We start from the raw sequence: 17,461 nt of genomic DNA, 5'->3' as shown, positions 1-17,461 counted from the left end.
GGGTAGGTTAGCAAGGTCTTTGTGTCACTGCCCATGTTCTGCTCCCTTCATTTCTCACTGACGCACACTTGAGACATGGACAGGGAGGGGGAAGATGAGGTGGCAGAGTCCAGGCTTCGGTGCCACCTTTGGAAGCCGTGGTCTTGGGACTGAAACCACAGTGATTCGTAGCACACCTAGAAAATCAGATGCTTCCTCTAGAGCAAGTAGCAAAGCCAGGGTGATTCGTGGGCTGCTCGAATAGCCCCCCCTTGGAAATCCCACTGGGCTAACTGGGACAAGCCTGGGAAATAAGTTTGACCAGAGGAGAGAGGAAGACCAGGCAGCCAAGATGGCTTTAAAGTATTTTGGAGATTTTATTTTCTAATATACAAATTTTTTTTAATTTTTACTTATTTTTGACAGGGAGAGAGTGCAAACAGGAAAGAGAGAGAGACACAGAATCCGAGGCAGGCTCCAAGCTCCGTGCTGTCAGCACAGAGCCCTATGAAGGGCTCGAACCCACAAACTGTGAGATCGCGACCTGAGCCGAAGTCGGATGCTCAACCGACTGAGCCACCCAGGGGCCCCTATAAAATGTTTTCAAATGTGCTAGCCAAATAGTTAAAAGAAACAAAGCAAAAGTGAATTCTATTACTTTTTTCCAGCCTAATCTCTAAATCGAAAGCTTTTGAACATGTGAGCGCTATCCATTAAGAAAAGGAGCGGCGTGGACGCAGGTCTACTTCCAGCCGCCTGAGAAACAAGAGGGTCCGTAAAACCAACCCGTTTTATGGGAAGTGGAAAAGTGGACCATCACAAAAGCTACCTGGCAGACTGAGCCCACAACAGAGCCAGGGTGCTCGGGTTCTCAGAGTCCCCGCACAGGCTGACCGCCCCTGTGACACAAGTGGACATGTGGAGTCCTTGTGCAGACTCTGTGGAGTCACAGAACCCCCCAGAAGGACCCAGAAATGGACACGGGAGCACCAAGAGAATAGGGATGATGTTCGGATATGGCTACTAGTCCAGGGGCTCGCTGGCTAGTCAAGCAGGTAGTTCAAAAGAGGCTCAGGGTCCCTCCCTGGCCCAGAACAGATCAAGGAGACCAGAGGAGACAATCTGAGGTTGTTTGAAAAGATTCTGATCAAGAATCTAGAAGACCTGGCATGGGCACCAGGCCCCAAAGTCACGGCAGAAATTCCCCGCCAAGATGGAAGTTTTCAGGAAACCTTGTGCTTTTGTGGACTCCTGGTGGCCGCGGCCAGTGGGTCCATGTCTCCTTTTGGAAGGGGTGGCTTCAGAACCGAAGCCACCGCCATCCGCAGTATACTGGGAAAATCGAACGCCTTTTCCAGTTGCATTAATGCTCAGACGAGGGACGAAGCCAGGGTGGTCTAAAGAGCTGTCTGTTGGTCCTTCTCTGAAAATTGTACACATTGCAGCCAAGAGCCAGTCCATGGTCTCACGGGATGGCCAGTCCATGTGGAAAACTCTGACTTGGAAATTCTAACTAAAGTAATTGTCCAAAATCATCCCTTTCTGGGCTTTTTCTCCCCCCCTCCCCCCACTTCCTTTTTCTTTTTCTTCATTGGTTTCCCTCTGGTCCCATCAGTGGAGAAGCTGTACTTGTATTTCTCATTACTTCCGAGAGGGCCATCCACGTCGGAGCCAAGACCCCTCAGTAGGAGAGCGCTCCCGAGGTCGTCTCCAGCAGCATGGACGACAGCTTCACGCTTCCCTCTCTCCTCGTGAACGAGACCCACTGCGCCTGGCTGATGCAACCCAAGTTCTTCAGGGTCTTCATAAGATCCCGGCGGAATCTCTCGCCCACAAAAACATAGAGCACGGGGTTCAGGCAACTGTGGAAGAAGGCGATGGTTTGAGTGACCTGGAAGCAGATGTCAATATTGGTGGAAATGGCACAGTTGGAAATGAACATGGCGTAGGCATCGATGGTCTGCACCAACAGAATGCAGTTGTAGGGGAACTGAGATAGGAAGAAGACAGTAAGGACGGTGACGGTCACCTTCAGGGCCTTGTGCTTGGATGACTTCTTGGCTTGTAACAGAGTGTGGATGATGATGGTGTAGCAGCAGGCCATGACCACGAAAGGAAGGAAAAAGCCCAGGACGACCTTCAAGGTTAAGACCACCGACTTCACTTTGGTGCTCTCGTCACTAGGGTAAACCATGGTGCAAATGGTAATGCCAGATTCCTTCTTGAGTTGACTATACAGGATTTCGGGGATGCAGAGCATGGCCGCCAGCACCCAGACAGCAAAGCAGACCATTTTGCTGTACACGAGCCTCTTCTGCCTCCAGGTCTGCGCTTTCATGGCCTGAGCGATGGCAATGTACCTGTCCACGCTGATGCACATGATCAGCAGCACGCAGCTGTAGAAGTTCATCTTGTACATGCTGTTGACCACTTTGCACAGGAAGGTGTGGAATCTCCACTGGTCCGCGGTGGCAATGGCCCAGAAAGGAAGCGTGGCGAGAAAGAGGAGGTCAGCAATTGCCAGATTCAGGAGGAACATGTCGGTCATGGTCTTCACTCTCGTGCAGTACCAGTAGACAAGGACGACCAGACTGTTGCCCAAGGCGCCCGCGATGAACACGAGCCAGTACAAGGGCGGGAGGAAGTAGCTCGCAAACTGCCGGACGTTGTTTTTCTTACAGTAAAGTTCAGGGAGGTTTGGGTAGTCATCCACAGGAGACGTGGGATGGTAGCTGTAATCGTCAGACATGTTAGAGACAAGACCCTGCGAGGAGACACCAGACACCATCAGGTCAAGGACGATCCTTCGGAGGATCTCAGAACGGCAGGGGCCCGGACCCCGTGACCCTCCCAGCCCCCAAAATCTGCGACGAGGCAGAGAAATGCATGCAGGGCAAGCAGGAATTTCTGAGGGCATCTGCCCACATCACAACAGATTTATACAGTCCATGACTATCTCTCGCACGCCTATTCCGTGTCAGGTACCGCGTGCATGCCAAAAACACAGTAGTGGGTAAGTCAGATGTGGTTCCAGCTCTCGCAGAACCCACCTGCTGGTGGAGGGCACACATGAACAGTTACACGACACATGACAAGTGATCGGATGTGGTAGGACCCCCTTGGGACCAATGATGGGCACAAACCTGTATTGAACTCTGAATGATTCTGATTTCTCCTCTCTATTCCATTTTTTTTAAGTTTTTAAAACATTGTTTTTAATGTTTATGTATTTTTGAGAGAGGGAGAGACAGAGTGCGAGCTGGGGAGGGGCAGAGAGAGAAAAGGAGACACAGAATCCAAAGCAGGTTCCAGGCTCCGAGCTGTGCGCACAGATCCTGACGCGGGGCTCGAACTCACAAGCTGTGAGATCATGACCTGAGCCGAAGTCGGACGCTTAACTGACTGAGCCACCCAGGCGCCCCTCTCCTCTCTATTCCATTCTTCCATAAAGGTCCTCAGAGGCTCCTAAACTTTTCTGGGTCCAGATTCTTCTGAGCCTTCTGCAAACTATGTATCCTCTGCTCCTGAAACAGCAACACACACACACACACACACACACACACACACACACACACACTCACACGCACACACTCATTCATACCCTTTCACATACATGCACAAGCACGGGACAGGTTATATAGCTTTCAGGATCCCTTATTCAAACTTTGTTAAGAATTCTAAGGGACGCCTGGGTGGCTCAGTCGGTTAAGCATCTGACTTCAGCTCAGGCCATGATCTCACGGTTTGTGACTTCGAGCCCCGTGTCGGGCTCTGTGCTGACAGCTCAGAGCCTGGAGCCTGCTTCAGATTCTGTGTCTCCCTCTCTCTTTGCCCCTCCCCTGCTCATACTCTGTGTCTCTCCCTCTCAAAAATAAATAAACATTAAAAAATTTTTTTAATAAAAAAAATAAAGATTTCTCTCCAGCTTCAGCCATTACCCAGAAACCCAGTGTCTTGGGAGGACAGATTCCCTGGGAGACACATATTTTGGTGAGGATGCCAGGAGACTTCTCCCAAAGCCAAACCTGGCAGCCTGGCATCGTCGTGGCCCCCCAGGGAGGTTGTCCCCTGAGAGGTGGGGCTTGCATAGACTTGGAGCAAAAAGAACTTTTAGGGTGGGAAGGAAGAATATGAAGAACACAGAGACCCCAAGATGGGGATCAGTGTAGCTTTAATGGGTCGGCACGGTGACATTTTGGGGAAAAGTCATCTGCTCGTGCAGATGAGCAGGTGTTAACTGTGAATCCACACAATGAGTAAGCGTGAAACTGCTTTTGTAGAGGTTCTTTTCTTTTTTTCTTTTCTCTTCTTTTTTTTTTCTTTTCTTCCCTTCCCTTCCCTTTCCTCTTTTTCCTTCCTTCCTTCCTTCCTTCCTTCCTTCCTTCCTTCCTTCCTTCTTTTGTTTCTTTTTTACATTTTTTGGGGGTGATCAAATACTTTTAAGAGACTGTCACATGCACCTGAGCCCCAAGCTATAAATCCGGGAGGGAAACAGCGTCCCCATCCACAGATACAGCCCCGGGGGTGGCGGGGGGAAGGGGGGGACCTCAGCATTTCCAGTGCCCCAGGAGACCCAGCCTTCTCCACTGCCCAGTAAGCGGGCACGACCACCACTCCCCAGCGCTGACCCCCAGAATGTGTCCCGCTTGAAGCCCAAGGCGTGTGTTCTCCAGTTGGCTGAGGGTGGAGGGCCCGGTGGTCCAGCATAGAACTGTATTTAGTTAGGGACTCCCCCCCAACCCCGGCGTATTTTAAAAGTGGTTTGACTCACACACAAAAAACCCCTAGATTTGTATACGTGTCATCGAGGCCACATTTGTTGTGAAGACCAAGGTAGGCCTACATCATCCGTACAAGATGAAAGGTTTGGCTGCCTTTATGTCCCAGGCTAGGGGAGTCCTGGGCAAACGTGTCCCCCCACCATGCTGGGACTCGCGCTTCTAGCTCTGGACATGCACGATGGGTATATATCCTTTGGATGTTAGACACGGTATCCTTCGAAAACTTCCCAGCAGACGTAAACGGCACTATTTACCAACGTATTTTATTCGCCATAGCTGGGGTGCCTAGTGCATGCCAGACCCAGTGCCGACACCGTGACGTGCGTGTGTGACGTAATCCTCACATTTCCAGGGCAGGAAGACCTCTCTCAGATGAGGGCTCAGGCTTCCATGAGGACTCTGAGAGAATGGATTCCTTCCTTCCAGCTCGCCTGCTCTCTGAGCCGTCCTGGAGACACTGTTCTTGCTGGAGAAGCTACCTAGGCAGGCTGCTCTCAGAGCCTTGCACAGCAGGAAGAGATCCCAGGAGAGAATCGGTGGAATGACAGGCTAATCTGCATGTTTCCAGTCTATTTCCCATCCAGGAGCCCATGCCAGAACCTTCTAGTTTGGGCAATGCCTAGAACAACTTCCCACATTCTCCCGGGCACCCTTCCTAAAGTCTCCATCAAGGTGGTGTCTAAGGAGCCCTCGTGGGATCCACTCTCTCCCCTGAGAGCAGGGCCTCCAGGGGCTTCTTCATAGACGTCTGTGTCCTACTCACTAAGACCTACCCAAGACGTTAGGCCTTTAAATACAAAGGAGATGTGAAGAAAGGCTTTCGTATCTCTTGAAGAATAGGGAAGGGTCTCTTTTTCCCTCATGAACCATATCAGGGCCCCTTTTTAATTGGGAAGCTCGGCCAAGCTTGTAGCCCAATTACAGTCACCAGACAAGACCCCTTAGGCCAGCTCTGCACAGTAGAAACGTACAGAAACCCCAGGCTAAGCTTGGTTAAAGAAGCAAAAGGAGGGGCACCTGGGTGGCTCGGTCAGTTAAGCGTCCAACTTCGGCTCAGGTCATGATCTCACGGTTCATGAGTTCAAGCCCCACATCGGGGCTGTGCTCACAGCTCAGAGCCTGGAGCCTGCTTCTGATTCTGGGTCTCCCTCTCGCTCTGCCCCTCCCCTGCTTGCACTTTGTCTCTCAACAATAAATAAGTGTTAAAAAAAAAATTAAAAAATAAAAAGAAGAAGAAGAAGCAGGGCCAAGCATCAAGGGCTAAGCATCTTCTGGGGCAGGAAGAAGGCCTCCAGATTTTCAGGAGCCTCCTGCATTGACTCAGGTTATCTCCGGAAGGCTGGAAGGCTTCTATCAGCCCCAGGCCCGTCGCCTGCACCTCTAGGCAGAGAACAGGGCCAAGGACAAAGCCCGTGTCCTGCGAGGCCACATCCCTTATTTCTTCTCAGCACTAAAGTGGGCACCTGCATGGGGGAAGGGGTGCGGGAGGGAAGATGGAGGGAGGGAGGGAGGGAGGGAGGGAGGGAGGGATGTGAGCTAGTCAGGAGGAGCAGGAATGGCCGGCCTCCGTCTCTAGGGCGCCCTGTCCCCACACTTGAGGAAGTAAGACTTCCAAACGGTAAGACCTGGATCTCAGCGCCTTTGACAGTTGTCTACAGGGAGCACCCTGGGGATGCTATGGGCACTGAGAGCATTCTGTGGGTCTCCTCCTCCAATTCGCCATGACCCTGACCCCTCCCCCACCCTCCCAGCCTCGGTTTCCTCATCCGCAAACATGGCTCTGCCTTCACTGTGAAGTCGAAGGAAGGCAGCGTCCTGGGTACTGACCGGCACACAGCCCTTCCTCGGAACAGTGGCCACTGGGATGTCATGGGCTGTTTGCCAATAGCCATTAAGAGCCCCATCTTTTCCCCATTTAGGTGCTGCTGGGCACCTCTTGACCATAAGAGGTCATCATCGGGGTGTATTTTTCTTCCTCTCTGGGCCTGCCTTGCAGGGTCTAGATAGCTTCCGAGATCCCAGACGACAAAACCGAATCGGGCTGAGACACAGCCCCGACTCGGCTGCCCCAACCTAGCTGTTTCCACCGCATCCGGGATGAAAGGCAAATTCTAACTACAGGAGAAACGAAGGGTCTGATTCTGGTCAGAAAGGAGACTTACCTCGTTTACTTCAGCAGATCCAAGTTAATCGTCTCTTTTATTGTTAGGTATGTGCAACAATACACATGCAATACTAAACATCATTAGCGTGGCATCGCCGACTTGTCTAAGGTCAACAATTGCGACCACCAAGCTCCGTGGACCTTGGAACTCATAGACCAGTGTACCTTGAAGGGCAGTCTGTTAGCCCCACTAAGAAGGCTTGATTTCAACCACCGACTTGTAAAACCCAGACTTTCTCTTTGAGAAAAGCAAAATTAAACCAGTTAGATATTTCTGTGAGGCGTTTATGAGGACGGCAAAAAACGGAGCAATCTGATGTGATTCTGTCCTTGATTACATTTGGCTACAAAATCCCAAATGACTCTCTGGATGATGGCTTTACCCAGTATTTTCGTTAGCCTCTTTGTCTCGTTTAGAGAAATACAGGCTCTTATGTGGTTTTTGAAAAGCCTATGTCCTGTTGTGTAAGAGACAGAACTGATGTGCTCACCGCAGGTTTATTCAAAACAAATGATGAGGGCACCCGGGTGGCTCAGTCGGTTAAGCGTCCGACTCTTGATCTTGGCTCAGGTCATGATCTCACAGTTTGTGAGTTCAAGCCCCGTGTCGACAGCAAGGAGCCTGCTGGGGATTCTCTCTCTCCCTCTCCCTCTCTCTCTCTCTCTCTCTCTCTCTCTCTGCCCCTTCCCTACTCATGCTCTCTCTCAAAAATAAATAAATAATCATTTAAAAAAAACCCACAAATTCAGGGTTGTCCCATATCCTCCTTTGTCTTAGTTTCAGAACAGACACATCCAATCATAAAAACTCTTACCTGTTAATGAGATCTAAAATAGTGTGTTCCTTCACTTCACCACAAACCCTGAGGCTCTTCCGGTTTTTCATGTTTGTAAAGCCCTCTGTGCTGGCGTTGGCCGCCCATATGGGGCACTGCTCGGCAGAGACCTTACCCCTGGGAACCCACACAGAGAAATCTCTCCTCCACAGCAGGTTCCTTCCCACACCGCCCCCCACCCCAAAAAAACCAGGCAAGATGACAGTGCATTTCCACAAAAAAAAAGGGTGGAGGGAAACTATTCCATGCTCATTGATTACAAGAACAAATATTGTTAAAATGTCGATACTACCCAAAGCAATCTACACATTCAGTGCAATCCCTATCAAAATAGCACCAACATTCTTCACAGAGCTGGAACAAATAAGCCTACAATTTGTATGGAACCAGAAAAGACCCCGAAGAGCCAAAGCAATCTTGAAAAAGAAAACCAAAGCAGGAGGCATCACAATCCCGGACTTCAAGCTATGCTACAAAGTTGTAATCATCAAGACAGTATGGTATTGGCACAAAAACAGACACTCAGATCCATGGAACAGAATAGGGAACCCAGACATGGACCCACAAACGTATGGCCAACTCATCTCTGACAAAGCAGGAAAGAAAATCCAATGGAATCAAGACAGTCTCTTCAGCAAGTGGTGCTGGGAAAACTGGACGGAGACATGCAGAAGAATGAACCTGGACCACTTTCTGACAGTGGATTTCGAGGAGCCTGAGGAACATGGCGATACTCACTGTGAGTTCTGTGGGCACCATGATGGATCAGATGCAAGCTTGCTTCTAGGAAGAGAAGGCAAAAATCAAAAAGAGGTCTGTCTTATAAATGAACAGTAATAAACGCCTAACGATGGAGACTGGAGGTTATATCTGTTTGTCCTTGTGCAAAAAATATAAAAATCCCAGGCGAGAGTTACAGTCCATATTACATTGACACCAAGCCAAATATTCTAGATTCCAAAATGATCTTGGTTGTCAACATAGAAACGAGAGAAACCTCTCCCCTAAGAGCCCTTTTGGGGACTTCATGTTTTCCCAGCGTTCTTTTTACCTGAGTTCATTTGCTCTCGACTCCACTTCTCAGGATCTGTTTTGCTAAATGCCCCCCTCCTTATTTTACCAACCAGGGGGCTCCTGAAGATCACAGGACAGAGGTTGGCTTGAGACCTCTCTGGGCCCCAGCACCTACCTACATGCTTCATTTGTAAGCCCAGGATGGGAAAAGGGGTCCTATTTCCTGGAAGTCCCAGATTTGGTTTAGCAAAAAAAAAAAAAAAAAAAAAAAAAAAAAAGGTAGTTCCCTAATGCGAAGGGTCTCCAAGCTGACTTCCATAAATCTCGGCTGTTGTGCGTATGTGTTTTGAATCTCTGCAAACCCACCCCTGTATGACTAAGGGAACAATAGCTTACTTCACTCGAGGACGTGTCTCCGCCTGAGCCGGGCATTTCTTTTTATATATAGATGTGTTCCCAAGAAACACATCTAGCACCACACCCCAAGTTTTCAGAATAAAACAATTCTCCTTCATAGATTCAACCCTCACCTGTTGGTTTCCTTTCTACAACACAACATCGTGACTCATCCTCCTTTTCTGAGAGTGTGGTGGTTTTGAGCACCTAACGGTGGTACAACCACTTTGGAAAACCGTTTGTCAGTTTCTTAAAAAGTTAAACATAAGGGCGCCTGGGTGGCTCAGTCGGTTAAGCGTCCGACTTCAGCTCATGTCATGAGGTCAGAGTTCGTGAGTTCAAGCCCCATGTCAGGCTCTGTGCTGACAGCTCAGAGCTTGGAGCCCGCTTGGGATTCTGTGTCTCCCTCTCTCTCTGCCCCTCCCTTGCTTGTGTTCTCTCTCTCTCTCAAAAATAAGTAAATAAACATTAAAAAAAAAAGTTATACATACACCCAGCACGTGACCTAACCATCCCCCTGCGATGTCCTTCCCTAAGAAAAAGGCAAGCATCGTCCACACAAAGACTGATGCAGGAATGTTCATAGCTGCTCTATTGCAATAGCAATTACTGGAAATAACCCAAATACTGGATACCCTATCCATTATCAGGAAGGGATACATGGACCGTGGGCATAGCCACACAATGGAATCAGAATGAACAACTGATACTCACAGTCATACGGATGAATCTCAAAATAATTATGCTACATAAAGAAGCCAGACCAAAGCACGCATACAGCGTGATTCCACTTACATAAAATTCTAGAAAATGCAAACTAATCTAGCGTGAGAGAACACAGACCAGTGATTTCCTGGTGAGAGAGGGAGAAGAGGCGGGGGAGGGTGTGAGGTGAGCGAGGGCACAAAGGCTCACAAGGAAGCCTTCGGGGGTGACACGTATACTCATGATACTCATTACGTGAAAGTTTCACGGGTATACGTATGTCAGAGCTTGTAGTCTGCACTGTAAATGTAGTCTTTTGTAGTTGGACCTCAGTAAAATGATTCAAGTAAAGAAAAGAAAGTGAGTGAGAGCTAAAGGAAATTTTCTGGTTTACTTCCCTCCTCAGAGTCCTATCTGGCCTTTAGCAGGTGGGGAGGAAGGCAGCCAGAACTTCTTCCTTGAAACCTTCTTGCCAGCTGCTTCTTGAAAATGCCTTGGAGTGCCTTGTGCCATTCTCACGGAACTGAGGGCTCAAGATGAACTCGGGTTTTCAAGCTTAGATTAGAGAGATAGACAGAGAGATAGATGATAGACTCATAGATGATAGATAGATAGATAGATAGAAAATAGACAGATAAATGATTGATAGATAATAGATAGATAATAGACTTATAGACAGATACATAGATTGGTTGATTGATAAATTGATAGATGGCAGATACATAGATAGATGATAGTAGATAGATAGATAGATAATAGGTGGATAGATAATAGATTAGAGATAAATAGACTGATAGATTGATAGATGATAGACACATAGATGATTGATAGATAGATAGACAGATAGATAGATAATAGACAGACAGATGATTGATAGATAGATGATAGATGAGATAGATAGATAATAAATAGATAGATAATAGATTGTAGACAGATATATTGATAGATTTATAGATGACAGATACATAGATGATAGATAGATAATAGGTGGAGAGATAGATAATAGGCAGATTAGAGATAAATAGACTGACAGATTGATAGATGATAGATGATACAGACAGATAATTTATGTGTATATGCACATGTATTTGTGTTTCACACACATTTCCTGGCACTGTCCCCCGAGGGCCCCAAAACAATGACCGAGCAGACAAGCACCTAGTGCCCTGATCTTGGTCTCTAAATACCTTCTTCCACCGAAAGGAAGCAGGACTCTGGAGAAATGTCTGATTCCACAGCTAGGGCAATTGCAAGATGCACCCAGAACTGATTTTTTGCATCAGGAAGCAAGCAGGTGTTCCAAGGACCAAGAGGACCCGCCAAAAGGACATAGCTGCCAACTCGATGGGGCTCCCGCCAGCCAAATCAGAGGCAACTTGGGCACCAAATTAAATCACGATGGCCATCCTCGTAGCACGTCCAACTACGTGAGGATCCAGGAGTCCGTACTAATGAAAATAAATGAAAACACGAACAAAGAGGTGAAAAACCTCTTCTCGCAGTGCCAACTAATACATATATAAAGGAATCCTGGTGGGGCGCCTGGGTGGCGCAGTCGGTTAAGCGTCCGACTTCAGCCAGGTCACGATCTCGCGGTCCGTGAGTTCGAGCCCCGCATCAGGCTCTGGGCTGATGGCTCAGAGCCTGGAGCCTGTTTCCGATTCTGTGTCTCCCTCTCTCTCTGCCCCTCCCCCGTTCATGCTCTGTCTCTCTCTGTCCCAAAAATAAATAAACATTGAAAAAAAAATTTAAAGGAATCCTGGGATTAGAAACTCGCCAATGGCTGCTGAAATTAGCGGGTGGATGTTTGATGAGGAAAGGGTGTTTACCTCCTCTCAGAGGGCGACTCCCCAAATTACATACGATCCCATTGACTTTAACATCCTCTTTTTTTTCCTCCCTGAATCATGCTCTGAACCAATAAATCATTTTTTGAAATACCCAGTTAACTTTGGATCTTCCTCACTCAGCTCGTTTAATTTTATTACAGCTTGGGGAACAGAGAGATTGGTTTTCGAGACATTAATTAGCCAGAAAATACCACATATATTTCTAGTAGCTGCATAAAAAGACTTGAATATTTGGGAGCCTGGGGGGCTCAGTCGGTTGAGCACCCAACTTCGGCTCAGGTCATGATCTCACTGTTCATGGGTTTGAGCCCTGCGTCCGGGCTCTGTGCTGACAGCTCAGAGCCTGGAGCCTGCTTCAGATTCTGTGTCTCCCTCTTTCTCCGCCCCTCCCCTGCTCATACTCTGTCTCTCGGTCTCTCAAAAATGAATAAACGTTAAAAAAGAAATTTAAATAAAGACTTGAATATTCGCCGGATAACATCAACGAAAACAAGCTCCCAAGGAAAGAAGCCACATAAAGAAGAAAGAGTGGCTTTGGTTATGGTTCGTTATAGCTACTTAGTTTTAGGTTGAAAATAAAGACTGATGATGATGATATTGGTAAGGGTTTGGGGAAGAGACCTCTACATTGCTGTGGGGAGTATAAATTGCGTGTCCCCGTGCTCTCCAACCTTCAAGGGCCAGCAAAAAAAAAAAAAAAAAAGTCACCTCCTTAATGAAGCCCTCCTGGGTTTCCCCAATGCTGGAGACAGGATGGTTGACATTTGCACCTCTCCTGCCCTCTTGCCCTGTGCAACCTTCTCGGAGTATTAAGCTCCATCTGTCAAATTTACAAAGCACAACAGCCCTGACTCAGCACTTCATCTGCTGGGAACATGTTCTATTGCTGTTTTCACAAAAGAGCCTAAATAAAGATACGTATATGGAGATGTATGTGGCAATTTTTTTGCAGAACAAAAAAAACCCGGAAACAACCTAAATACCCAACAATTGGCAATATTCTGATACAGCTTTCAATAAAACACAAGGAGCCCGGGGGCGCCTGGGGGGCTCGGTCAGTTAAACGTCGGACTCTCGATCTCAGCTCAGGTCATGATCTCTCGGCTCGTGAGTTCGAGCCCCACCTCGAGCTCTGTGCTGACGGTGCGGAGCCTCCTTGGGATTTTCTCTCTCTCCCTCTCTCTCTGCCTCTCCCCTACTCACTCACTCTCTCTCAAACGAAATAAGTGAACATTAAAAAAAAAAAACCTACAGAAGTCACCCATAAATGGAATAAAATAGACCTCACGCTGATATAAGGAGGTCACCAAGAGTATTAGGTAGAAAGGCAAGGTAGAAGACTGTGTTGCACGGTCTTTAAGGAAAAAAATAATGTAAAAGTTACACACTTCACTGCTCATCAGTACTGAAACATTTTCTGCAAGGAGCTTGAACAATTATGACCCGTGGAAAGTGAGACTTTCGTTTTTTTTTCCTTTAGGTTATGTAAACTATTTAAATATGTTCCTTTGTGCATGAAATTTTATTTTAAGAACTATCATAAAAATAACTTGTCAACCTTTTTTTTTTTTTTAAGAAGCCCCAGTTCTCTTCCCTTCCGTACACCTGTTTGCAGATCTCATCCCCAGGAGGTACCCACAGCTGCCCCAGTGAAGGGACTGGAAGGCAGTCAGGACTAATAATCAAATTCGCGGCAGCTTCGGTTTGCAACTTTGAGAGCCTCCATCAGCTTTCCGTGAAGGTTTCTTTTTCTGCTATGATAAATGTGTTTCTGGCTCACGGAGACACTGCTAATAGGGGCCCCTGGGTGACTCAGTCGGTCAAGCGTCCGACTTCAGCTCAGGTCATGATCTCGTAGTTCGTGGGTTCAAACCCCGCGTCGGGCTCTGCGCTGACAGCTTGGAGCCTGGAGCCTGCCTCAGATTCTGTGTCTCCCTCCCTCTCTGCCCCTCCCCGGCTTGTACTCTCTCTCTCTCTCTCTCTCTCAAGAATAAATGGATGTTAAAAAAATATTTTTTTTAAAAGAAAGACGCTGCTGACGGCTCTCCACGTATCCGCTCTCTCCTCCATCAGAATACTTTCCAAAGATTTCATTGCACCAGTTGCAAAGTCTCCAAGCTCACTTTCATTTTGTCTTCGGCCCTGAGAAGGAGGCAAACACCCACACACAGCAAAGCGTACTGAAAGCAGGCCCCTCTCCGGTCTGCTGGGAGTGCTCTCTGGCGTCTGGCTCAGTGCGGCCTCAGTCTCTCCCCGGTGGTGCTCCCGGTGGCCCCATTACGGTTCTGCAACCGCTGGGATCTGCGAAGCCTGCCCCTGTGCTGTAGCATAATGGGCTGAGGTGGGGGGAGCACGATGGACCCCCGTTTGAAAGCCCCCATCTGTCCCTTGGTCCAGCCCTTTCTGCCTGGGAGACCTTGGCAAGAAGTGACATGCCTAGTTTCCTCAGCTGTAAAATGGAGGTGAGAGCCCAGCCTCCTGCAGGGCCCCGTGGCAAAGGTCAAGTGCAATGCTCTTTGCGGAATGCAGAGAGCTCTGTGGGAAGGAGAGGGAACATGCTTCATCCCCCCCGCCCGGCTCACCCCTGCAATGTGTCTTGACACCTGAAACACCTGCATGGCTTGAACTCTGTATGAGACATGATCCAAGTCGTCTAGAAGCTCACATTCAAGGGTAATGAGCTCCTCATCGCTGCAAAATACCAGCAAGGCTAAATGCTACGAGTCGCTTTGGGAATTAGGAGGCAGAAGTCATGACTCCAGTGCAACTCGGGAGGGCTTCCCTGAGGAGGTGACACTTTTGCTGACCCCTTGAAGGCTTGAGGACAGGGAAACATATCAACAAAGGCATGAAGGCCAGAAAACAGGAAGCGTGTACAGGAACCTTGGTGGGGGTGGGGGGGAAGGGAGGGCTGCTAATTCATTAAAAAAAAAAAAAAAAAAAAAAGAACCTATAAGAAAAGTTAGGCTGACATCCATTACTGCCCCCGGCCATGCATTTTTGCTCCCTGCCGTCCTTAGATAATCACCACGAAGATCATCACCGAGGGGCACCTCGCTGGCTCCGTGGGTTGAGCCTCCGACTCTGGTTCGGGTCATGATCTCACAGTTCGTGAGTTTGAGCCCCGCATCGGGCTCACTGCTGTCAGCCTGTCAGCGCAGAGCCCGCTTTGGATCCTCTGTCTCTCTCTCTCTCTCTCTCTCTCTCTCTCTCTGCCCCTCCCCTGCTCGCTCGCTCTCCGTAAGTGAATAAATAAATAAAACAAAACCATCGTGGAGCGTCTGCGGCTGCAGCATTTTCCCGTCTCCGCTCCCTGTAGCCAGTGAATTGGATACAGATACTGACGGGAGTCAGGAATTCAGGTCTCACTTCCACGTTTGTCCGACTCGCTACACTGAGATTGAATCATCTATTTGTTGGTAGCTCTGCCCGCCACCCCACCCCGCCCCCCACCCCAGTACGAAAGTGGGGTCTCTGAGCTGTCTCTTGGGCCGGCTGCTCACCAAGCCTGGGTCGGGCACCCGTCTCCCTCCCCCCCAGTAGACGCTGCACCAAGCAGCCTGTGAGTGGGGAGTCCTTGAACTTGGCCGGGAGGAGTGGGAGGGGGCGGGGGGGGGGGTGTGGAGGAAGCCTTCAGAGCAGATAGACGGATATGGAGAAAAGAGGCGTCGAGCTCCAGGGGCTGAAACGGCAGATGGACTTGGGCCTGTTCAGCAGGGGGAGGAGGAGACGGGCCCTGGGGGGCTGGTGGTTGCCCCGCGTTTCCAGCTCTGGGCTCCTCAGTGGCCCTTCCGGCCCGGCAGCTACGGCAGGTGCAGAGCAATAGCGAACAGAGAACTGGAGAGGGTTGGGGTGTTGGGAAGGACACGGCCGTAGTCACGGATGGGTCACTGAAAACGAAGCAGCTTTGCTTTTCTTCCGATTATAAAGGAGATTTTGCACGTTTCGTAATGTACCAGAAAAACCAAAAAAAAAAAACAAACCCCAAAGCAAATGTATACGGGGAAGAAAATAAACACCGCTCAAACACCCCGCTTGGGTCAGCCTCTGTTCACTTTCTTTGCACTTTTTCCCACACATGCACCCTTAGTGGGGAGGGAATCGGACCACACAACCCATTTTCTATCTTGCGTTCTCATTACCCCTCTTTCTGGTCCACGTTTCACGCCAGTGACCGCGGGGCTGTCATCGGACTGGATGGCTGTGGGGTGTTCTGTTGTCTGGCGATGCCACCCTTCACTTAACCAGTCACCGCTTAGAGCGGAGTTTGCTTGTTTCTGATTTTTCCCTGCTACGGAGAAGGCTGCCCCAAACATCCGTCCCGCGGGGCTGCCTCTCGGACCCGAGGACCTCCTGGGGGCTTCGCTTTCCCAGTCCTGACCCCCTTCTTGTCACCTGTCCCGAGCACCTGCTTCTCCCTCCTGTAAGTCACAAATCACAGAACTCACTGCCTCGAACCTTTACTTCACACGTGTGGGTGGGAGGGAGTCTTCTGACTCATCCCTGGAAACCTGGGCAGGCCGCTACCGGACTCGCCTTTGCCTTCCTGGAAGCTTCTAGCAAAGTGCCTGGGGCTCACGACCACTGAACAAGTGAGTGAGAGCCTGGGTTTTAGAAGCCATCGAGGAAACACAAGAGTGGGGGGCACAGGAGATACCGAGAAGGGTGATACTCACTGTGGAGGGCAGCGGGAGATGCTCTGGGAGAAGGTGGGTCCCACCAGCTCCGTCGAGGGGCAAGGGCTGGCCTGCTCTCTGCCTGGGATGAGGGGCAAGGCTTCTACGAGTGTTGTGCAGGCAATATCAGTAAAAACACCAGAGAGGAAGTCAGGCCACCCCTACCTGCGTTGTCACTGGTGGGGTGGCCTGGGAGGGTGGGGAGCAGGGAGTCACCAGCTGCAACCTCAGCAATCAGCAGAATCGATGATTTGCAACCAGAAGTGAAAAGCCCAGACGTGCTGGGCTAAGGGAAACCATCTTCTCTGAAGACGCACACGCAGACCGATGGTCTACAAAAAGGTCTTTTCCTAGACAGCACGGCCACTCCAGGGAAAAGGGGAAAGGAGGGGCTGTGGAAAAACAAGCCTTGCCAGGCTACCGGTGTGGGTGTGCAAGGTTTCCTCAGGCGGTGTTGCCTGGACAGGCCGATGTGGGACCGTCACCCCCAGCTCCATCTACTACCACGTAACCCCCTTTTGGCCTTGACAGGTGGACCTCAACCCACAGAGCTGGGCCAGCCGACGCGGTAGCTACTGGCCACGTGTGCCTTTTTCAGTTCAAACTAATTGAAATGAAACTAGTCCCGTAGTCGCACCAACCACATTATAAGATCTGGATAGCCACCCGTAGCTGGTGGCTTCCATGGCAGGCAGCACAGATGTCTAAAAATCCTATTGAACGGTGGCACTCCTTTAGAAAATCATGGATGTGATACACACCCAGGAACACGGGGAATGCTGGAGGGTCACAAACACCTTAAAACTGGGGTCAGATACGGTAAGATTTTATTTTCACGTAACTACCATACATCAGGTACGTAGACCCTGACAACACGTTTCATCTGATTAAGGTCGGGTGTTTCGATGACATTTTTTTTAAAAACCTAAGCATACACAGGGGCAGCCGGGTGGCTCGGTCGGTTGAGCGTCCGACTGCAGCTCAAGTCATGATCTCACGGTTCGTGAGTTCGAGCCCCGCGTCAGGCTCTGTGCGGATGGCTCAGAGCCCGGAGCCTGCT

General features: G+C 49.4%; 1 protein-coding gene across 2 annotated transcripts; it reads right to left on the bottom strand.

Annotated features, from left to right (window-relative positions):
- Positions 1–557: 557 nt before the first annotated feature.
- Positions 558–16,530, bottom strand: CCR9 (C-C motif chemokine receptor 9). Of its 2 annotated transcripts, XM_040445112.1 has the most exons (4): positions 16,402–16,529; positions 11,063–11,323; positions 8,499–8,543; positions 558–2,743 (listed from the first exon to the last, which is right to left on the bottom strand). In XM_040445112.1, exons 3-4 carry the CDS (start codon positions 8,517–8,519, stop codon positions 1,661–1,663), a joined length of 1,104 nt encoding a protein of 367 aa, XP_040301046.1. In that variant the 5' UTR covers positions 8,520–8,543; positions 11,063–11,323; positions 16,402–16,529; the 3' UTR covers positions 558–1,660. The 2 variants fall into 2 exon arrangements, with proteins under 2 accessions (XP_040301046.1, XP_040301047.1); XM_040445113.1 differs by lacking the exon at positions 11,063–11,323 and having other exon boundaries at positions 16,402–16,530.
- Between the last annotated feature and the right edge of the window lie 931 nt (positions 16,531–17,461).

Source organism: Herpailurus yagouaroundi, unplaced genomic scaffold, assembly GCF_014898765.1.
Source record: "Herpailurus yagouaroundi ecotype Mexico unplaced genomic scaffold, PumYag 193, whole genome shotgun sequence".
Classification (NCBI taxonomy): Eukaryota; Metazoa; Chordata; class Mammalia; order Carnivora; family Felidae; genus Herpailurus; species Herpailurus yagouaroundi.
The sequence above is the reverse complement of the archived record's forward strand: the minus strand, read 5'-3'. Positions and strand labels throughout refer to the sequence as shown.